General features: G+C 46.8%; 1 protein-coding gene across 2 annotated transcripts; it reads left to right on the top strand.

Moving 5' to 3' along the window:
• The first annotated feature begins 1229 nt into the window (after positions 1 to 1229).
• LOC115489314 (protein FAM205A-2-like) lies at positions 1230 to 17672 on the top strand. 2 transcript variants are annotated; one of them, XM_030251646.1, is made up of 2 exons: positions 1230 to 3248; positions 17617 to 17672. In XM_030251646.1, the coding sequence occupies exons 1-2, from the start codon at positions 1962 to 1964 to the stop codon at positions 17638 to 17640; spliced, it is 1311 nt and encodes a 436-aa protein (XP_030107506.1). In that variant the 5' UTR covers positions 1230 to 1961; the 3' UTR covers positions 17641 to 17672. The 2 variants fall into 2 exon arrangements, with proteins under 2 accessions (XP_030107506.1, XP_030107505.1); XM_030251645.1 differs by lacking the exon at positions 17617 to 17672 and having other exon boundaries at positions 1230 to 3590.
• The last annotated feature ends 5963 nt before the right edge of the window (positions 17673 to 23635 follow it).

The following is a 23635-nucleotide window of genomic DNA, read 5'->3' as shown; positions in this document are numbered from 1 at the left end:
AAAGGAAAAGAGAGAATACAAGGAGCTGGGTACAGCCGACCTAGAGAGCGAATCCATCCAGGAATTTCTCAGAAGTCTACACATGTCAGAGAGCACACTGCTTCAGGAACAGCCTGTCGCATGCCCATCTCTGCCAGCCCCAAATGCAAAAGGGGTCCACCCTAAAAAACAGCCAGCTTCTGCAGTACAGGATGTGTGTCAGGCGCAAAGGCCTCCTCCTTCCAAAGCAGTGCCCCATAGTTCTGCCCAGCAGAGCTCCAAGGCCTCGCAATCCCAAAGGGATAAGCCCCCAAGTCTGTGTTGACATGGAAGCTGGAGGGAAAAGGTCTCAACCTAGAGAAATCCAAAGTCGTGGGGGACCTTGGAGAAGGGGACGCAGGTCTTGGGTTTTCCCTGGTCAGTCAAAAGACACGCCAGGATGGAGAGCAGGAGAAGAGGCTCCTGCACAGACCACTCCAGGGCTCCCTCACAACAGGGTCACACCTTTCATCTTGAGGATGCCTGTCCACACAGTCCCCGGGAGTCCCCTGAGCTCCAGTTCCCAGACCCACCTCCAGAAGTCTTCATGGAGACAGACTCTGAGCAGGACATGGAAGACAGTCAAAGCGAGGAATCCATTGTCCCAGATCGTCCTCTGAGAAGTCAGTGATGGCCTCCTTATTAACTGCTCCCCATATTGTAGACAGTAAGCTCCGGCCTCGCTCCCGGCAGCTTGGCTCTGTCTCAATATTAGGCAACTCCCGCCATTGCCCTCGGCACTGTCCTAGGTTGGCTTATGCCACTCACCACAGAAACCTACCCTAGCTCCCAGGGTTTACTTCAGAAATGCTCTTCTGGTATTGGAGACCGCCCTGCATGGTGACAGTTTCTAGGCTCCCCAACCTCTGTATCCCTTTAAGAGCACAGCATTGTCATTTTCTTTGATGAACAGGTAGGGACTGCACTACCCAAAATGTATTTTCTATCTCCGAATGAGTTGTCTGTCGTCTTTGTCTCTGCTGTACATTATTAAGAGAAGGTATGAAGGAAATAAAAATGCCCTCATCCTGGGAAGGAGACTTGAACTTACTTCAGACAAGTCAGTTTTCCTTACCCCAACCTAGAATGTGAATTAAACACTTGACCAGAAAGGAAGTCTCTCGTGTATTATACAATAAAGATAAAGATCAGGCTTGAGTTCCTTCACCAAACTCTGCCTGGCTCATATTTTGGGGCCAAAGGTGAAGCGATAAGGGAAAAATTGTGATGTTCTCAATTTAATTATGAAAGTCAAGGGCTGGAATGAAAAAGAAGTAAAAGAAATTAGTGACGGCAGAGAACCATCAAAAAAGATTCTTCACGGTTTGGGACCTTTCCATCCCTTCACAGTGAGTCCTTGGATGTTACTTCCTTGAGTTCTCAAGGTACCTGCAAGAAAAAGGATATGTCTAAGCCCTCCACAGATGCTCAGCCCTCAGGGGTACTCTCGGGCCTTTTCTTACCCAAAACACCATGTAAGTCAGCCTTTCCCTCTTCCCCGACCTCTCTGAATGGCAAGACTCCCTGTGAGCGTGAAGGAGCACAGATTACTGTCCCGTTCCTGTCGCTGGCTGAGTGTGAAGCACTGGAACGCCACCTCCTAAAGAAACAACTCAGCAAGCTTCAGTGGGGCCTGCCAGCTCTCCTCCTCCAAAACCAGCGCCGAATGCTGTGTGAAGCACCCAGTGAGGCTAAGACAGTAAAAACTTCCTTGGCAAGGAAGCCCTTTTTACATCCCACCAGGGACATCTTCCCAGAGCACGCAGGAAGGCTGCTGGAATTCCACCTGCAGAAGCATCTGATTCACCTCCGCTGGGGGCTGCCCCAGAGGATCCAGCGCTCCATGAATATGCTGCTCTCCTCAACAGACCCGCAGTCCCTGCCCTGTGGCAGCAGTAGCTTACCCAATGTGAGCATCTCACAGCCCGGGAAACCAGAGGCCAATGGGCCTGGTGACATGTTCTCACTCACAGCAGGCAAAAGGGACAATCCCCATGCCACACTTGTTTGCCAAGACAAGGGAAATGTTGAAAAGCCATGTTGATTCCAAATGTGAACAGATCCGGGAGGGCAAGGTCCCGGCCCAAGTCTGGAAATCTTGGGAATGCAAAATTCCTGGAAGCTTAGCAACAGTGGCTCCCTTCCCTTGGATTCCACAAGGCCAATGCAGGAAGTTACAGGCAGAAAGTAAAAGTGACCCTGACTTACTTCACAAAGTTGTTCCCTGGAAACCAAAGACCCTCAGCCAGGAGACACAAACCTTATCTGGTACTCTCTTTGAACACTGTAAGAAGCCCCAATCCCTGCCTAAGGAAACCATTAAGAAACTGGAGACAACTTTACATCATAAGTATCTGGCCTTCCTGTCAGGCCTGCCTGCCCTTTACTGTGTAGCTCTCTCTAGGCCTGCATCCCCAGCAGTCACTAGCCAACCTAGACTCAGAGAGAAGATGCCCAAAGCTGTCAAAAGCCCATCAAATGCTCTGACTCAAATAACCCCACTTGAGCCCTGCGCTCAGGATGACAGTGGGGTGTCTGCGGACACTGCAGAAGAGTTCCAGCCTGGAGCAGAGGCGGACAGAAGGACAGAGAAGGTGCCTGCAGAGAGTCAGCCTCCCCCATGCAGACCCTACCCAATAAACACACATATCTTGGCCAAACTGAATTTCCACCTGAAAAAAAAGATCCTAGCAATGCAGTTTGGGATTTCTGAAAAGGAAAAGAGAGAATACAAGGAGCTGGGTACAGCCGACCTAGAGAGCGAATCCATCCAGGAATTTCTCAGAAGTCTACACATGTCAGAGAGCACACTGCTTCAGGAACAGCCTGTCGCATGCCCATCTCTGCCAGCCCCAAATGCAAAAGGGGTCCACCCTAAAAAACAGCCAGCTTCTGCAGTACAGGATGTGTGTCAGGCGCAAAGGCCTCCTCCTTCCAAAGCAGTGCCCCATAGTTCTGCCCAGCAGAGCTCCAAGGCCTCGCAATCCCAAAGGGATAAGACCCAAGTCTGTGTTGACATGGAAGCTGGAGGGAAAAGGTTCAACCTAGAGAAATCCAAAGTCGTGGGGGACCTTGGAGAAGGGGACGCAGGTCTTGGGTTTTCCCTGGTCAGTCAAAAGACACGCCAGGATGGAGAGCAGGAGAAGAGGCTCCTGCACAGACCACTCCAGGGCTCCTCACAACAGGGTCACACCTTTCATCTTGAGGATGCCTGTCCACACAGTCCCCGGGAGTCCCCTGAGCTCCAGTTCCCAGACCCACCTCCAGAAGTCTTCATGGAGACAGACTCTGAGCAGGACATGGAAGACAGTCAAAGCGAGGAATCCATTGTCCCAGAACCTGAAATTCTTTTTTCAATATATTAACCCCAAGATGAAGAGCAAAGCACACACGGAGCCATCCACGGTCTCTTAAACAGTAAAGAAAATGTTGATAGGGGTCTGCCTCATGCCAAGAGCCCCACCAAGAAAACTAAGCCAGAGGACTCCAGAGGGCCCAAGGCCCAGTTTTCGTCCTCTGAGAAGTCAGTGATGGCCTCCTTATTAACTTCTCCCCATATTGTAGACAGTAAGCTCCGGGCCTCGCTCCCGGCAGCTTGGCTCTGTCTCAATATTAGGCAACTCCCGCCATTGCCCTCGGCACTGTCCTAGGTTGGCTTATGCCACTCACCACAGAAACCTACCCTAGCTCCCAGGGTTTACTTCAGAAATGCTCTTCTGGTATTGGAGACCGCCCTGCATGGTGACAGTTTCTAGGCTCCCCAACCTCTGTATCCCTTTAAGAGCACAGCATTGTCATTTTCTTTGATGAACAGGTAGGGACTGCACTACCCAAAATGTATTTTCTATCTCCGAATGAGTTGTCTGTCGTCTTTGTCTCTGCTGTACATTATTAAGAGAAGGTATGAAGGAAATAAAAATGCCCTCATCCTGGGAAGGAGACTTGAACTTACTTCAGACAAGTCAGTTTTCCTTACCCCAACCTAGAATGTGAATTAAACACTTGACCAGAAAGGAAGTCTCTCGTGTATTATACAATAAAGATAAAGATCAGGCTTGAGTTCCTTCACCAAACTCTGCCTGGCTCATATTTTGGGGCCAAAGGTAAAGCGATAAGGGAAAAATTGTGATGTTCTCAATTTAATTATGAAAGTCAAGGGCTGGAATGAAAAAGAAGTAAAAGAAATTAGTGACGGCAGAGAACCATCAAAAAAGATTCTTCACGGTTTGGGACCTTTCCCTACATCCTGTCACCACCAGGATTACTGAGTCCTATTTATGCATGAACATTCTGAATGGTTAGCACCAATCAATCTAGAAGAAACTAGGTGCCCAGTGTAGTAGTGTGGGCCTTTAATTCCAGCACTTGCAAGGCAGACACAGGCTGATGGGTGAGTTTGAGGCCCACCTGGCCTACCTAATGAGTTCAAGGCCAGCCAGGGCTGCACAGTAAGGTCCTGTCTCAACAACAAAGGTTCACAGAGACTATCTTCCTCCTTCCCCAAAACACTGCCTTTGCCCATGATCCTACCTTCTCATCTATACCATCATGAGGCCAAATGTACTCAGCTCTGATGGTGACTATTTCCCAACTGTCACATGCACCGGCTGAGGCCGAAAAGTACGACAACTTGTCCCAGGAATGGATTCCTCCTGGCTGGCATCTAACGGCTCCCTGGATTTTTTTAACTTCAGAGATTCCTTGGGACGATGGCTGCCAGTGCATCATAATGTCATTAGTGACATAGTCCAGCCATCGCTTCGATTTAGGATCATCAAAGCCATAGAGTACGGAGCCCTGACACAGGACGAAGTACTCGGATGAGGGTGAGGTCTCTGGAAGCATGGCTTTGAGAAAGACCTTGTACTCAACAAATATGTGAACTGTGGGCCGGATGCTTGTCTCTTATGTCAGAGACTATGCTAAACACAAGACATGGGCTTTGCCATGACAGATCTTCTGAACTTGGTTTAGTCCTTCTTATATATCCAGATTGCCTACTCAATCCCATTATTCACCTCCAACTCTGCAGAGATGAACTGAGTCCCCCACCCCAATGCTCACCTGTAACAACTGCTCCAGTCAGTGTTTCTTACAGAGTCCAATGGCTTCCCCATCTCTCCAGTAGTTTGGCCATAGACAATAGTGCCATCCTTGACTTTTTCACCTGAGAGTTCACATCCAACTCACCAGCCAATCCTGTTATCTCTACAATCAGGGATGCACGCAGACTTGAGCCTATTTGCACGCCCTCTGCTGCTCATCACTGCAGTAGCACACACAGAGATGAGCATAACGCAACCCAGAGCACACAAACATAAGCCTGAAAAAGCTACTAATACAATTTCAGTCTGGAGGCCACTGGCTCGGTATTTCCCTAACCAGCATTTTAGGAGGCTTGTGGACATAAATACAGTCTACATAAAAGGACTCCAGTAACCAGAAGTATCGAAGATTCACAGGTCTTATATAAGCTTAGTTTTTACCTTTAATGTAGAATTTAGTATCCTGGTCCAGAAGATCCTTTAGGGTTTTTTCCTCTGGTGGGTCTATATAGATTATCTTTACACATACGTTTAGAAAAGAGTAGGAATGATTATAGTATATTCACCTGATACACAGCTTCATCTCATACATACACACTGTGGCAAAAATGATTAGAGCAAGCAGATAAAGGCCAGGTCTCAGGGCTGGGGAGATGGTTTCAGGGTTTAGTGGTTGAAAGTACCAGCTTGCCCTTCCAGAGGACTTGGGTGCAGTTCCCACAACCCACATGTTGCCTCACAGCCACCTGTAACTTCGGTTTCAGAGAATCCGGTGCCCTTTTCTGGCCTCCAGGGACATCAGCGTGCACATGGTATGCAACCATCCACGCCGACAAAACACACACATGTACTAAATAATCTTCAAAAAAAATTTGAGAGAAAAAAAAAAAAGAAAACAAAGATCAGGTTTTAACCAGATAAAGCAGGATCTTCTAACGGATGTGTTCTGTTTCTGAATGGTACCAAACACAAGCAACAGAAATGCCAAGAGTTTTATTGGTGATTCTGTATTTAAGCTTTAAATGCCATGCACACCACGCAGAGTACGGCACTTACTGATTTCCTTGCAGAGCCTAATCTTTTTTTTTTTTTTTGGTTTGTTTTTTCGAGACAGGGTCTCTCTGTGTAGCCCTGGCTGTCCTGGAACTCACTCTGTAGACCAGGCTGGCCTCGAACTCAGAAATCCGCCTGCCTCTGCCTCCCAAGTGCTGGGATTAAAGGCGTGTGCCACCACACCCGGCAGCCTAATCTTCTATTCAGACTTTTGTGTAATGTCTGGATGAAGCTCAGACACATAGCATGTGAAGCCTGCAGATGTATATGCATATCTAGATACTAGATAAGGAATATAAAATATAGTATAATAACCTAAAATAGTAAGTGTGTATTTAGCCAGAGCTAGAAAATGATGATTTTAAACAAATAAACATTCTTTTGAGACTCAGTAAAGAAAGCAAATATCTTTATTGGCTTAGCAACTAAAGTGGAGACATATTAATTTTCAGAACATCTTTCATTTTTATCTTACCAATAAGTTTAAATTAACAGTGTCAAAGATTTACCAAAATCATATGAACCAAATAGCACTTAGGGCTGATTTTTTTTTAACTTAAAAAAAGTTTCTATGTATATGTGTTTGCTTACATATATGTATATGTACCATATGAGTATCTGGTTCCCACATTGGGCATCAGAGCCCCTGGAGCTGGAGTCAGTCAGTTGTAAGCTGCTGTGTAGGTGCTGGGAACAGAACCCAGGTCCTCTAGAAGTACAGCCAGTGCCCTTAACCACTGAGCCATCTCTCCAGGCCCCATTTAGGGCTGATTTAATTGTTTTAACTTACACAGACACTCACTGATCTATAACACCATTAGTACAGTGCAAACATAAAAATGTAAGGATAAATGTAGGCATGCATACAGAACACGTGTGTACACAGCCATTCATAAAAGCCCATAGGCTGGATTGCTTTCATTATACACAGCATTTTGTCCATTTTTCATCTCTCTCTCTCTCTCTCTCTCTCTCTCTCTCTCTCTCTCTCTCTCTCAATGGGGTTTTATTGATAGCTCTGGCTGCCCTGGAACTCACTGGGTAGAATAGGCTGGCCTCAAACTCAGAGTTTCTCCTGGGTCTGCCTCCCCAGTACTGGGATTAAAATCATTAAACTACCACACTCAGTGGTTAGATCTGCATTTCTTTCTTTCTTTTTTTTTTTTTTTAACAGAGACAGGGTTTCTCTGTGTAGCCCTGGCTGTCCTGGAACTCACTTGGTAGACCAGGCTGGCCTCAAACTAAGAAATCCGCCTGCCTCTGACTCCCAAGTGCTGGGATTAAAGTCATGCACCATCACACCCGTCTTAGATCTGCATTTCTAAATGCAATGAGACTCGGTAGAAATTTACTCAAAGACACTGAGTTTATCCAAACATCACTTAGAAAGTCTTGTATAAAAACCCAGTGGAAATCAACAGGTCAACAAGTGGGAGTGTTTTACAGTTTATAAGTGGGTATTGCCCCTGACTTGAGCTTATAAGCAGGTAATGCCCTTTCAAAGGGAAATGTCTTTTGCTGTGAATTTTTCTTTTTGTTTTAATATTTATTTTGTTTTATGTGCGTTGGTGTGAGGGTGTCAGATCTCCTGGAACAGGAGTTATACACAGTTGTGAGCTGCCATGTAGGTGCTGGGGACTGAGTCGGGGAACTCTGGAAGAGCAGCCAGTGCTCTTAACCACTGAGTCATCTCTCTAGCTCCATTACTGTCAATTTTTAAATGGCTAACCAAAACAGGAGGTGCCCATACTTTAGAGATCTGTCTAGGCAGATGTAAACTGTGTGACAGTTTAGTGTGACTCCTATTCTAATCAGATCCAGCTCTTCAAGAAGAGTACTTTCCCATCCACCCAACGGGACCTGCCTGGGTGATCTGCAGGTCCTCCCTGTCCTATCACTCCAGAGTCAGAGGGAGATCACACAGATGTGAGAACCTAGTAGGTCAGGTGCACAAAGCAAACAAAGAAATTGTTTTCCCCCAAAACAATTTCTCCCGCCCCGAGTATCAGCCATGGGCTTGTACCTCACAAAGGCCCACTAACCAACGCTCTCCTGTCTCCCCGTTTCTGGGATTGATGACCCCTAGAATCCAAGATGTGGTCATCCACGGTGCAAGAGAGGAACGGGGGAAACAGGGAAAAACACTTAGATGAAAGAAAACACCAAGGTGAAGACAGGCTGTGTAGATAAACCCGGTAACAAGAGGTATAGGCTACCAAATCCTGGTTCTGATGCCAGAAAAAAACAAAAACAAAAAACAAACAAACAAAAAGCCAGGAAGGTCCTCATCTGATGTCAGAAAGATTCCAGAAAGGTACTTGAGGGTCATCACTTCTCCCCCTGGAGCCTCAGGTTTACAACTTAGATTTCCTGCAACCTACCTGGGGTGATTCTCACAAAAAGGTATCTCTCAGCCTCCTCACCATCAGACAGTCTACTACATCATCTCAGTCAAGCATTCCTGCCTTACAGTGAGTACCAGAAACAACAGCAGAAAACAACACCTACCCCCTTCTTCCCCCCCCAAACATATACATACATACATACATACATACACATATACACACATACATACCCACACACATACACCCACATACACACATAGACACACACATAGACACAGATACACACACAGATACACACATATACATACATATATACACACACACATATACATACATATATACACACACATATACAAACATACACACATACACACATACTGACACATACACACACACACACACACACACACTCCTTCTTTCAATGGTTGGTAGCTTTATATTCACAAGAAGTTACCTTCCAGTAGGAACACAATCATGTCCCACCTTACTCCTCAAAGACAAGACTGGGTAAGGCAGGCAGAAATTCAGCTAGGTCACCTAGACAGTGTGCTGTAATCTCAGCAACAGAACAGTGATTCCAGGCAAGGCTATCCAGGGAGTGAGTGAAAATGGAGACATAGAAGGACTGGGACTTAAGGTGCTTTTACCTTAAGAAACTGAAGGACTGGGGTACAGTGTAGCAGTAGAGAGTTTGCCTGTGACAGGCCTTGCATGTGGTCCCTAGAAGTGGGGTGGGGGTATAAGCCTGAATCTAGAGGAGAAGCTAATACACAGAAAAAACATTGAAACATAGTAGCCCCTGTGGTAGCAAAAACAACAGAAGACTCTGTCACCCTGGAAGTGAAAAGAGGATGATTTTTCAAGAAGAAAGTGATGAATGGCATGTCTGCCGTGTGAGGTGCAGACATCTGATTTAGCTGCAGAAAGATTATTCACAGCCTGGAGAAGAACAGCCTTGGGTGAGTGAACCACACAGACATGATGGGAAAGTATCAAGAGAAAAAAAGTGGAGCCAGGTATGGAGGGTTATGCCTAAAAAGTCCAATATTTGGGGGCTGAGAAAGGAAGACGGTGAGAGAGAGAGAGAGAGAGAGAGAGAGAGAGAGAGAGAGAGAGAGAGAGAGAGAGAAGGAGAGAGAGAGAGAGAGTAGGAAGTGACAGGAAGGGAAGAGAGAGACAAAAGAGAAAGAACAGGCTTTGCTCCCACAAATAGAACACAAAATTAATGGGAGCCCCTCGTGTGCCATCAGTTAGTGTGTTGTCAATGACTGGGGGCTGGGAGGGGGAGGAATCTAGGAAGGGACAATGGCTTCCCAGGAGAGTCAAGCTAAGGAAAGAATGAAGGCAGAGAAGGGCTCTCTAAGTTAGCGTAGAAGTTTCTATTAGGCACAAACATCTGGTAGCAGCATAAGAGCCCAGGTAAGTTGAAGTTGCTGTTGGTGCCTCTGAAGCAGGTGTTCATGGAACATAGGAGCCGCAAGAACGAATCCAGTACTGAGTGCCCAGAGCCTCAGAGCACCCGAGCGCTCAGCAGAGGATCAGGGAGCAGTGCTGTCTGAGGAGAGACCCAGGGAGTAGGGGAGTGAGGCCTCCCTAGGTTCTCATTCATCCTTCAGGGTCATAGACCATACTCTAAGGGAGAGACTTTTTGTTTTGGGGTCCACAAAATATTCTCATTGATGCTTAGTGGCCACCAAAGAGCCCTCAGAATGTGCTGCTGCTGCAACTGCTGCTTCACCCTTCCAACATGACACAGAGAGGCCAAGAACTCTAATGCTAGGCTTAGTGATGATATGGTGTCAGGGGTAAGAGGACGCTCTTGATCTTAAGAAAATCTATCTTCAGAAGCCAACTCATCAAACCAATAAGAAGCAGACACAAGGCTTACTAACTCCAGCAGAACACATTTGTTTGGTATGACATGTCCACAGCAGAAAGCCCACATGGTAAAAACATGGGCATGTCCCCACTTTGAGTGGTAGATGACCCTGCACATAAAGGAAGGAAGCCCGGGCCTTAGTTGGTCCAGAGGGCAGAGAGCACAAGACCATGCCTGCTGAGCCAACATTCTCCCAGGTGTTTTCCTGAAGCATCTTCAAAATGGAAAGGAGGTCTTGTGACAGGCACATCCTCTGCCTGGTGGGAGCTGGGCAGAGAGCCACAGCTGGAGGAGTCCGGGGCCAGGGAGTAATAAAGGGAATTGACTCAAATGTCATGGTGGCCCAAGGTAGGAAGGTGGGTTACTGTGCACACATCCTGGTTTAGGGTGGAGCAGGTCCTTCCGAAAGCTCCCCACAGGCTCCTGCCTGTCACAATCCATCATGGGCTCATGCTGCTGACCCACCTCCCACAGCAAAGGGCTGGGGAGATGAACTGCAACAGAGACTTTCGGGATCCTGAGTTCTCAGCAGAGAAGTGAGCTAGAAGACAGAGGCCGAGACTATGATTCAGCAGGATGCCGATGGAGGATGGAGCCTCCCCAACCCTTCCCACAATCCCAGCACAGCCCCATCCATTCCCTTCCCTCAGACTTAAGAGAGGGAAACTCTGAAGAAGCAAAAGCCTCACGAAAGCACAAATTCAAGTGGCGCCTGCCTTTAATCCCAGCACTTGGGAGTCAGAGGCAGGCAGATTTCTGAGTTCAAGGCCAGCCTGGTCTTCAGAGTGAGTTCCAGGACAACCAGGAAACCCTATCTTGAAAAACAAAAACAAAAACAAAAACAAAAAAAAAAAAGAAGAAGAAATAAAAAAGAATTTACAGCCTAGATTTAGTGGTAGATGGCAAGAATATATCAGTGCTTGATTAGAACTGTGAAGGTCACTCTAGCACTTCCTGACATGATAAACGGCACTGACCTTCTAGAACATTCCCTTTTGGCTCTCAAGAAGAACATTTCAAAATAGCCTGGAAGACATGAGGCCCCGCTCCTAGCTCAAGAGTTATTGGCAGTTGATGGCTCCTAGGAAGGGAAGAATAAGTTTTCTTTAAGGGCATGGACCTTGGTAAGTCACTAAATTCCAACGGGTGGCTCCATAATCCTTAGCTCATGGGCTGCACAAATTGCACTCAATGGGATATAAAATAGATTTAAAGGAGACATGAGGTTGGGAGGGGGCAGGGATGGGTACAGATCTTGGGTGGGTTCTTAAACAACGCGTTCTCACGCCCGGCCAGGAAGAACACAACAAACCAGAATCTTCTGCGGCAAAGCTTTATTGGTTACATCTTTATGGGCCAGAGCACAAGCCCCAAGCCCCCAAAACGAAAGCCCCCCTCTTGCTACATCTTTAGGAGCAAGAGTGCAGCGCGCCAGGGCGCAGAGAAAGAATGGCGGAAAGAGCGCGCGGCGCGCAGAGAGAGAGGAGGGCGGAAAACCCCGTCCTTATTTAGGAGAGTTATCTTTTGCCTCGGACGCATCACTCCCTGATTGGCTGCAGCCCATGGCCGAGTTGGCGTCACGGGAAAGGCAGAGTACATGGGGCGGAGAACCACCCTAGGCACATGCGCAGATTATTTGTTTACCACTTAGAACACAGGATGTCAGCGCCATCTTGTGACGGCGAATGTAGGGGCGGCTCCCAACATCTCCCCCTTTCCTTTTAAATAGGAGCAATAGGCCACCCATATTAATGAGAGTGGAGATAGAGGTCAAATCCCCAGTGTGCAGGTAAAGGAGCCATGTACAGGATTAGCTCTTAGGCTCACAGGCTTTTACCCAGAGCAACCCTGACCTGCTCCCGTGTCGTTTTGCCTGGAGAGAAGGACACTTGGACACTCAACCTTCTTGAAAGATGACATGTCTCCCTAGAATAGGCTCATATGCCGCAGAGCCCTTCTACTGCAGTGCTTAGCCGTGCAACTCTCTCGGGCTGCTGAAGCACACTCACTCTATTCCGTGCAATGAGACTAGCCTCGTGGGGGTGCAAGAGCTGAGTGGCCAGCGACCTATTGCCTAAGCATATATAACCATAAATCAGGGGAAGCACCGTGTTCTAGTACTGCAAGTGCCTGGGCAATAACCACCTTGTCTCTCCTAGTTTGGGCCTTAAGCTTACAGACCAACCAAAGAAGCAACACTAATCTACAGCAAAGTGTATCTCCAAATAATATCAATCCCACCCATTCTTTAAAGAAGGGAAATGCTGAGGAGATCCAATTGGGTAATCCTTTGGTCAGGGACAGGTCCAAGCGCGTGGAGTTGACCTGAAGTCTCAATTCCCGAGGGATCTGTTCAAATTCAGCCGTCCAATTCTGTAACATATACTGAAAAAGACTTTTTGACAAATTAGCTGCCCTAGTAAATTTTTCATACTGAATGGAAGTAACACACAATCCTGGAAACTTTTGTTCACATCCCAGCTGAGCTATTTGCCATAATACATCTAGTTGTACCTGGACAAGATCTATGAGTTGATTAACCAGCATGAGGCCACCCTGTATCTTGACATTAGCTGAGACCTGTTTATCTATGACTGTAGTCACTGAGGCTGACAAAGTGTTAATGGTGTCAGTCATCTGGACCTGTCCAGACAGAGCCAAGGCTGTCTGAATCAAGGCCAAACCCAGTTCCCAGTTAATGGTAAAAAAGCAGGGGAATACTTGAGCATTATACATCACCGTCATTAGGAGTGGAAATGTCGACATTATCCCCCAACGCTGCTCTCTATTATTGACGCCCTGGACATCACCAAGACGAGGGACATCAGTATTCCCTTGGTCAGTCTGGATTTTTCGGGTGAGTCTTTCTGGTATCCAAAATGGGTTGTCTTCATTCTGTGGGAAAACACAGATAGCTCCCCTGGATCTTATCAAGATAGGATCCGGGCCATACCATTTATTATCAAGGACATTTTTCCATTTAACCATCTCATTGGGCCTATCTGGCTCTGAACAATGACGTTCAGCCGCAGTATGGCCATGAGCATCAATATTTAAAAAATTGAGTGTAAAGAGTGCCATAGACACAGACACTCTTGGTACTCGGGGTAGAGTCTCGATTCCCCCCTTCTGTTTTAATAGATAGGATTTGAGGGTGCGATGCGCACGCTCAACAATACCCTGTCCTTGAGGGTTGTATGGAAGTCCAGTCAGGTGGGTCACGTCCATCTGACGGCAGAACTGCTGGAATTTTTGAGATGTATAAGCTGGTCCATTATCAGTCTTAAGGAGTTTGGGTTTCCCCCAAGCACTCCATGCTTCAAGGCAATGTTGAATCACATGTGAGGCTTTTTCTCCGGTTAAAGGAGAAGCAAACATGATGCCAGAGCATGTGTCAATGGACACATGGAGATATTGAAGTTTTCTAAAGGAAGAAACATGTGTAACATCCATTTGCCAGACCTGTAGAGGTCGAATACCGCGTGGGTTAATTCCCACATGAGGAACTGGCAAGAACTCACAGCAGCTTTGACATTGAGTAACAATGTCACGGGCTTCTTGTCAGGGAGAAACGACTGCGTAATGTTTCAGCCGTCACATGAAAATTATTATGAAAATTTCTTGCAGCCTCTACCGGGGATGATAGGGCAGCAGCCACCACTTTAGTGGCCTTATCTGCCAAATCGTTTCCCAGAGCCATGGGGCCAGGTAGGCCTGAATGGGCTCTAACATGAGTAATATAAACAGGAGATCTTCTAGATAACAAAACTAATTGTATCTGCTGAAAAATATTGGCAACTCTACTGGAAGGCTTAATCACTCCAGCCACTTCTAAAAGATTTACTGCATTAACCACATAACAGGAATCTGACACAATATTAAGGGGTTCTAAAAAGGTTTTTAAAACTTCTAAAACCACTAAACATTCTACCACTTGAGGTGAATTTTCATTATATTGTTTGGATACCACTTTACCATTAGTCACATAGGCACCTATGCCAGTTTTTGATCCATCAGTATATACCACAATCCCATTTTTAAGTGGGTTTCTTACTGTTATTTGTGGAAACACAACAGATTGATTTTGGGCAAACTGTAAAATTGGATGCTTTGGATAATGGTTATCTATTTTTCCTGAAAAGGAGGTAACTAAAACTGCCCAATCATTAGATGTGGCTGCCAAGGTTTGAACCTGTGCAGCGGTATAAGGTACAATTAAAAGATATGGACTTCGCCCAAAATGGGTGATTGCTGCTTTTAGGCCTTTAAGGGCAAGCTGTGCAATTGCATCAGGATACCAATCTATTATTTTAGCTGGGGATACGTTTGGATGGATCCACAACAATGGCCCATTCTGCCACAAAACTGCGGTTGGCAATTGTGCTGTCTTAAAGACACACAAACTGAAAGGCTGTGAATCCTCAATACGTTGTAATTGTGCATTCTGTAAGGCTTTTTCCACTTTTTGTAAGGCCTGGTTAGCAGCTAGAGTAAGAGCCCTAGGGGAGGAGATATGAGGATCTCCTTCTAAAATACCAAACAAAGGCCTTAACTTAGCGGAAGGAATCTCTAAAAAAGGTCTGAGCCAATTAATATCTCCCAACAGCTTTTGAAAATCATTTAAGGTATGGAGGTGATCTCTTCTTATCTAAACATGTAAATATTGATTTCTCTCAAAGGAGGAAATATGCGTGACATCCATTTGTCAGACCTGTAATGGCCTGACGCCACGAGGGTTTACCCCTACGTGAGTAGATAAAATTTGACAACAATCTAAAGGCATTATTAAGTAATCAGAATCATTTCCAGTAGAACCGATCTCTCTGGCAGCTCTAGGAATACCAGAGGAAGAAAAAACAGCCATGTAGGCTTGGCAAAATTATTAGTTGAGCTATTCTATCCCCTTGTGATATAGAAAAGACAACTTGAGGACAAGAACAGAGAACCTGAAGTTCCCCTTTATAATCCTGATCTACAACTCCAGGGTGGACAATAAGACCTTGTAGGCTGCAAGAGCCTGCCTCTGTCATTCTGGCCACAAAATCTGAGGATGACTCCTGAGGTCCCTGGATGATCTTTATTAAGTTGTGCAGTGGCTTCACCTGCTCGGGAGAGCGCCTTCCAGGCCCTAATAGCCTTTTCATCTGATTCAGAACTACTAAGAACTGGCTCCCTGAGCTCACCTAGTGATGAGTATAGGCTCCTTCTCCTAGAAACCTCCGCTGATTGATCTTTTTTCTTTTCTTTTTCCTTCTCCTTTCTTCTAATCTCTCCCCAGGTATTCTTACCTGACCTAAACTTTTCCTCGGGTTTAAGACCCTTGGAAAGGCCTGTATACTTATTTTGTGTACCATATTTTCTCTTTGTTCCTACTCTCTCTCCCCACTTTACTTCTGATAGATTGTCCTGAATTTCCTCTAGAATTTTTAGCCCTATCTTAATCACTTGATAACATGTGAAAAGGAACAAAAGGGCTCCTAACACTAGAAAAAATTTAAGGCCAAACATACCTTGTAAAGCCATTTCCCACTTTACTTCTGATAGACTGTCTTGACTTTTCTTAGAAAGTTTAAGGCCAGACTTACCTTGTAAAGCTATTTTCCACTTTACTTCTGATAGACTGTCTTAAATCTCGTTAGAAAGTTCAAGGCCAGACTTACCTTGTAAAGCTATACTTACGGGTTACCGCCGTTCCCCAGCTGAGGAGTTCTGAATCCAGACTGGATCCTTCTCAACAGTCTGTTCCACGGGAACCTTTATAACCGTGACCCGCAGTTCTGGTTCCGGAATGAGGGATCTTCCTTGCGCCGGTGATGGTAAACTCTCGTCCCGAGTTTTTCTCGTCCCGGAATTCGGCACCAATTCTTAAACACCGCGTTCTCACGCCCGGCCAGGAAGAACACAACAAACCAGAATCTTCTGCGGCAAAGCTTTATTGGTTACATCTTTATGGGCCAGAGCACAAGCCCCAAGCCCCCAAAACGAAAGCCCCCCTCTTGCTACATCTTTAGGAGCAAGAGTGCAGCGCGCCAGGGCGCAGAGAGAGAATGGCGGAAAGAGCGCGCGGCGCGCAGAGAGAGAGGAGGGCGGAAAACCCCGTCCTTATTTAGGAGAGTTATCTTTTGCCTCGGACGCATCACTCCCTGATTGGCTGCAGCCCATGGCCGAGTTGGCGTCACGGGAAAGGCAGAGTACATGGGGCGGAGAACCACCCTAGGCACATGCGCAGATTATTTGTTTACCACTTAGAACACAGGATGTCAGCGCCATCTTGTGACGGCGAATGTAGGGGCGGCTCCCAACAGTGGGTCTTGGAGGAGTTATGAGAATCAATGGGTGTGGCTACAATAAATACACTGCTACTCAGTAACTGCTGTGCTCTGGTCCCTACTGTGCCAACCCCCTAGGGCCTAATCTCCAACTGGACAGACAAAGAACAAAAATGGTCCCTTTGTCCACCACAAGGAGAAGAAAGAAATGAAGACAACGTTGAGGCATGTGTAAACAAGAGTTCTTACCGCACACAGATGCCGGGACACAGGACAGAACTGTGCCTAGTAGGACTGGGCATGCAGAACACTGTCTCTTCTCATACCCAGAGACTGAAGTCTGGGCCCTGCGCACATGGTTGGGAAAAGAGCATGGGGAGAAAGGAAGCCGGGGAAAGAATCGGGAAAGATCTTGTTTCCAGAGGGTGGGCGCTGCCAACTGCTGCCCTTCTTGCCTTCTCCCTCTCCACACATCTCTCAGCCCCTGCCCAGGCAAGGAGCATGGGGGATTTCCAGAGTGTAGCACTTCCAAGGTCAGGCCTGCTTCAGAGGCCAGAGGGCCGGGGGCCTGGGCAGGCAGCCTGACCCGTGGGAATCCAGACAGCGGGAAGGGAAGCCATTATTTGCGGTAAATCGCTCTGGCAGCTGGGGTGTGTCAGGGGGGACGGGGGTGGGGTGTCAAAAGGAGAGGCTGAAGCAGACTCACATGGAAACAGAGACCCAATCACACAGGTTCATATGACAAAGTCAACCACACCACTCAAAACTGAACCAGACCGTGAAAAATCTTGTCTAGAAAATGCACCTCCATAGACAATACCCCAAATCTGACATGTTGGAGCAGACACAGGCAAGACAGTCATGCAGACAAAAAGACAGGCTTACATACAAAACTATATAGCCAGTCACATGGATCTAAATGCTGTCCAACCCCATCCTTTAAGCACCTCTCCCCCAGTAAGCCTCTAGCTTTCTTCTGATCCCTCCTTCCTTTCTGCTGAGACCAGGTCTCACTATGTAGCCCTAGCTGACTCGGAACTAACTCTGTAGGCAGGTCAACCTCTAACTCAAAGAGATCTACCTGCCTCTACCTCCAGAGAACTGGAATTAATGGCATTCCACCATGCTGACCCTTCTCCCTCCTTTAAATCTGGTTTGTAACTTCTATCCTATTGCCTGTCGTTAATGGGATAGCCTTGGATTCATGTGTATATCCTGATCTCAACAACTTGGTCAGGTCTTAAATATCCACAAAAGGAGGGTCTTGCCCAGTGGCAGAGCACTAGCCTCACATATGAAGGCTTTTGATTTGCTCTTGAGTTCTATAGGGAAAAATTCAGAACACCAGTGACCCCAATACTTGAGAATGTTCAGAAGTTAATTATGGCAAAGATAGGTGCATGCCAGAAACTGTTCTCAGGGACAGACTCTCTTTTAAGATCTACCAAAGTCAGGTGTGAGTTCACGACCCTCTTTAGAACCCCACCTACCACACATCACATGAAAAGCCTCAGTTTACCCAGGGTCCCATGCCTGCAGACTACTGACCCCCTACAGTCTGACATAGCAGGTAAAAGGGAACAACAAACTAGGCAGACATGCCTGATCCAAGTCACCCTTAGGGAACCATCAAAGTCCCAGGTGCCCCAGAAGGGGGCCCTGGCACAGGCATGGTTCCTTTTATAGCTCTATGGCAAGCTTTAATGTTAGCTGCAATCCCACTGCAAGCCCAGCCTTACAGCCATACTCCTAATCAAACTCCAGCCTCATTCCCAGAAAGAGAAGGGTGGTGTGGTAAATGCCAACAAGGTGCTTGAATGGCCAAATGAGCACAGAAGGCTTTGGTGTTCCTTCTCCCTTGGACCTGGATGGCCACCTGCCCTGCTTGGATAGCTCTGGAGAGACTTACAGCCTCACACAGGGAACCTAGAAAGCAGCCCAGCAGACTCTCCCCATATCAGAGCAGAATTGCACATAACCATATATCCCTCCCTGAATTGTCTTAGAAGTTCAGAACCAACCTCCAACATACAATGTAAACTCCTTGGCCGATCCTAACCTCAAACCCAAATTCAGTGCCCGACTCCATTCTGTCTTCAAAAGACCAATCCAACATATGCCAGCCTTTAACAGCAAGAATCACAACCCAGTTCAAAACCCCACACTAACATCAGCAGGATCCTTCCCTGTGCTGGCCATAACCCTATTCTAATCTGATCTCAGATCAACACCATTCTGGGCATCCATCTAATTCCAAACCCAACCTGAACAGTTGCACACTGGGTAACATACACCTCTATGCTGGGCGTACGACTTTCACAGCTTCAGGGACTCAGTGGCTCTCGCTGGCACAGCCACCATCGGCTTTTGTCCATGAGGTACCTTATTCCTGGGATGGCTCACTCAGTGCTCGGCCGGGAACCCAGGAGCACCAAAACACCCAGGCCTTTTGACCCTGGTGGAATATGCAGACCCATGGGTCCTGGCATACCCCAAAGCCTCTTCCAGGATTAGCTCAACCTTTGAGCTGAAATTCCCACCATACCCTCCCCTTGGCTCTTGTCTGCCAAACTCAGAGGGAGCATCTGCTGCCCTGGAGGCCCCGAGGAGACAGGAGCAGGCGGGCACAGAGCTGAAGCGAATGTGGCTATTCCAATACGGGGATTTCCAGACTCTTGCAACACCTAAGACGTCTACCCCAGAATGGCCCCAGGTACCCGCCCCAGACAGGTAGTGGACCTGCTGGAAGTGAGGCTGAGAGAGGTAGCAATGCACACGGCTCCTCTCTCACTCGCTCTAGGGACTTGGTCTGTCTCGTTGTTAGCGTTAGCATCAGTCACGCTCTCTGCCCCACTCCTTACACCCAGGTACGAGCGTAGAAACCCTCTGCTTCTGAGCCTCCATGGGCCTGTCAAACAGTAACCAGGTTTCCTGAGGAGTCAAGACTTTCACATTAAGGACTGGAATACTTAAGCAGACACTCGAATCTCAGCCTGACACCCATTGGTCTCTGTGCCCTTTCTGCACTGTTTACATGCAGTCTGGCTCAGGGACCCAAAGCGGTTCTAGGATGTAAACCCCTAGACCTCCGTGTTTGTGTTAGGGTTCAGGTGGGATAGTGGGCTAGGATGAGGCCAGCAGCTAAAGGCAGAAGACCAGGTGGGCGTGGGTCTCTGGAGTCCTGAGAACAGTAACAATTCCTTCCTCATCTAACTTCCTGCCAGCCTTGCTTCTTCCCAGGCTACCTCAGTGTCTCTAGTCACAGACCAGGTAGGGGCAGGTCCCATTAATCTCCTTTGTTTTCAAGACAGATGTTTCCTTCCCTAGCTTTTTCCCACCAAGGTTTCCAGCCCCATCAAACCTTCAGTTACCCACAGAGCCTTCATTTGAACTCTAAGCTCAGAAGCAAGCAGGAAGACCACTTGACCCCGAAACCCCAGGATGCAACATCTCTTTGAGGCTGTTCTATCTCTACAGGCTCACGTCCGACAGGAGAGGTTCCTGGTCTGTGCTAGGAAGAGTTTTCAGGATCCAGGAATGTGGGCAGTGATGGGACCTGAGGGGAAGCCACAGATAAAGACAAGGCAGGATCTTAGGTGAGAGAGAAGCGCCTAGATATTTTAGAAGTCAAATCCACACGGCCCCTTTTCACTCTTCATCCCCCTCCCCCACCTTTCTTTCCTGTGCTAGGCTGGAAAGTAACCTTCCTCCAGAGAGGCAACTGGGACATCATTTCCTCTGGTCACCTTGGTTCCTTCCCACGAGATTTTTGCCCATCTGGAGTGTGGGATGGGAACAGAAGCAGCCCAGGTGGCTCTTTCAGCATCACCCGTCAAATGCTTGGAATTACCTGGACAACCTGGGTAAAAATACAGATTACTTGGCTCTGTTCTGAGAGTCTATTTAAGTTGATCTGGGATAATGGCAGATGCGTTTATTTTTAACAAGCTTTCCAGGGGATTCTTAGTGCAGCCTGTTTGGGAAAGAGTCGAATTCAGGATGGCTGTCATCTACATACCTAGCTCTAAGCCCTGCTATCTTCCTTTTTTAGAAAACTCAGAGACAAGTTACTGCTTTAGGGTTCTCTAGGGGAGCCAAGCAGATAGAACAGATACATATTCAAAAGGATATTTATTAGACTGGCTTATACAGTAGCACCCGGGCTACTCAACAATGATGGTCTTTACACTGGAGAAGCTAAGAGCCTGGCAGCTGCTGTCCACAAGGCTGAATACCTTAGCATGTCAGTCTGGCACTGATGGCCTAGCGGAGTCCCTGAAAGCCACTGGTCTTAAGGTTGGAAGCCAGAAGAATCAGGGTTCTGACATCAACAAGGAAAGGCAGTGGCAGCAACAGAGTAAGTAGATAAACTCACCAGAAAGACTCAAGGCAAGCAGGCACAATGTAAAAGTATGTTGTCCCTCTGACCTTCTTATAGCTGAACAGTTACTGGAAGGAACTACCCACTTCAAGTGGGTAGTCCTGTGTCTATGATGTGCCTACCCACTTCAAGTGGGTAGTCCTGGCTCTGTGATGTCTACCCACTGTAGCCAGGAAAATCCCAGGGCTGGAGAAATGGCTTGATGAGTGAAAACATTTATCTTGAAAGCCTGATAGCCTGAGGTCAAGCCCAGAACCCATGAGAAAAAGGCAGGTGCAGTTGCATGCATCTGTAGACCTGGCATTCCCATAGTAAAAACGGAGGTAAAGACAGAAACCTTTGCCTCAGTGAGATGGAAGGCAAGAACTGTCACCCCAGAGTTGTCCTCCGACCTTCATAATTGAGAGCTATGGCACATGCAAGCTCAGATGCATGCATACTCTCTCTGTATCTCTCTCTCTCTCTCTCTCTCTCTCTCTCTCTCTCTCTCTCTCTCTCTCTCTCTCACACACACACACACACACACACACACAGAGAGAGAGAGAGAGACTAGTTAATTTTAAAAGAAAACAAAAACCTTCCTAGGTATTCTCAGAGGCTGACCTTATTCTAGATACCCCTCACAGGTGTGACCAGAGGTTTATCTCCTAATTCCAGACCCACTCAGGTTGACAACTAAAATCAACCACCAGAGAGGAGACTGAGAGCTCTCCTAGAGGACCGGGGTTTACTTCCCTGCCCCCGCTCGGGGTGACTTACGGCTGCCTAGAACTGACTCCAGCTCCAGAACACCCACGTGACACAGATCCATACACACAAAAAATAAAACACAGCTCCAATGTGGCTTACACACCTTTAGTCCTAGCACTCAGGAAGCAAAGACGGATCTCTGAGTTTGAAGCCAGCCTGCTTGATCTACATAATGAGTAACAGACCAGGCCAACCTACATGAGACTCTGTTTCAAAAGGAAGAGAAAGAGAGAAGGAAGGAAGGAAGGAAGGAAGGAAGGAAGGAAGGAAGGAAGGAAGAAAGGACGGAAGGGAGGGAGGGAGGGAGGGAGGGAGGGAGGGAGAGAGAGAGAAAGAGAGAAAGAAAGAGAGAGAGAGAGAGAGAGAGAGAGAGAGAGAGAGAGAGAGAAAGAAAGAAAGAAAGAAAGAAAGAAAGAAAGAAAGAAAGAAAGAAAAAGAAGGAAGGAAGGAAGGAAGGATAACAACCAGAGCTACTCACTACCTTCTGTGTCACCTCCACAGAGGAAACAAATAGATGGGAATTTAAATTTTTCTAGTGCCAAGATCTAGGTTTAAAAAAAAAAAAAGAAAAAAGAAAAAATCTAAGACATCTGTCTTGTTTTATTTGAGACAATGTCTCACTGGCTGTCATAATAACTCAATTTGTAGACCAGGCCGGCCTCAAACTCACAGAGATCCAATTGCCTCTGCCACCCGAGCACTGGGATTAAAGGTATATGTCCTCTGATTCAGGACATATTATCTCTTATTTTTCCCCAGCCATTTTCCAGGAAAACCACCTTCTTGCTAGCAAGGATGCTCCATGCCCTGCATAGTGTCTCAGTCTGCTAGAAACCTCAGTTCCAGGGGCGTGGCTATTCTCTCAGCCCTTGTGACCAGTTCTTCTTCCCTGTGAACCATCCCAACAGTACCCGTTTCCCCCACAAAAGGAGCCCCAAATACCACCCTGTACAGCAAAGACAACACACTTAGAAAAATCTCTTTGGGAAAGTCACAAGTAGATGATGGCATTGTCCTCAACAAGGGCTGTCAGCCAGGCATAGTGGCATACTCCTTTAAACTCAGCCCTCAGGAGGCAGAGGATGGTCACATCTAAGCTTGAAGCTAACAGTGTTATCAGCCTCTGAGAAGCATAAGAATTGATGTCCAAAGATCCCACACTAAATGGTCTGAGTTTCCAGTAGTCATCAAGAAGCTACAAATACTCAAAATATAGCTCACTCAACAGAAAAATAACAAACAAACACTGAGAGGAGAAACATTACTGAGAAAGCCCAGACATCCAGCACATTACCAGAATTTATGTTATTGTTACTTAACAACCTTCAGGTGTCTGAAGGGAACTCTGGGCAGAAAAGCCAAGGAAATCTGGGAACTGTAAATCCTTGAGAAGAGGAGGTTTAGAAAGCAGTGTATGGAACTGCGGAGGACAGGCAGAAGCAACACCTCACAGCCTTGATGCACTATTTAGGAGGCAGAGGCAGGACCATCCGAGTTCAAGGTCAGTCTGCACTACAGAAAGAGGCTGAGCCCAAATTCTGCAAGGAGATGCCAGGTAAGACAAGCACCCAGGTGTGAGGATGGGACTCAGGTCTGTCTCAGCTGTCAGGACAGACTGTAAGGTTCTTAAGAGGACAAAAGAAGAGGAGCAAACAAAAAAAAAATCAGTACACGGAAGGAAATGATACAGATGAAAGCAGAAATAAATAAAGAATCAAAAGATAATAAAAATAAAAATCATTAGAAGGCAGAGGTTGATGGATCTTGTGAATATATATATATATATATATATATATATATATATATATATATATATGATAAAGGGTCACTGAATGTCACCCTGGATGCCCTGGACTAGGCTGGCTTTGAATATTATTGATATATTGATATACTGA

Source organism: Mus musculus, assembly GCF_000001635.26.
Source record: "Mus musculus strain C57BL/6J chromosome 4 unlocalized genomic contig, GRCm38.p6 C57BL/6J MMCHR4UN_CTG3".
Classification (NCBI taxonomy): Eukaryota; Metazoa; Chordata; class Mammalia; order Rodentia; family Muridae; genus Mus; species Mus musculus.
This window is presented reverse-complemented; position numbering and strand designations above follow the sequence as displayed.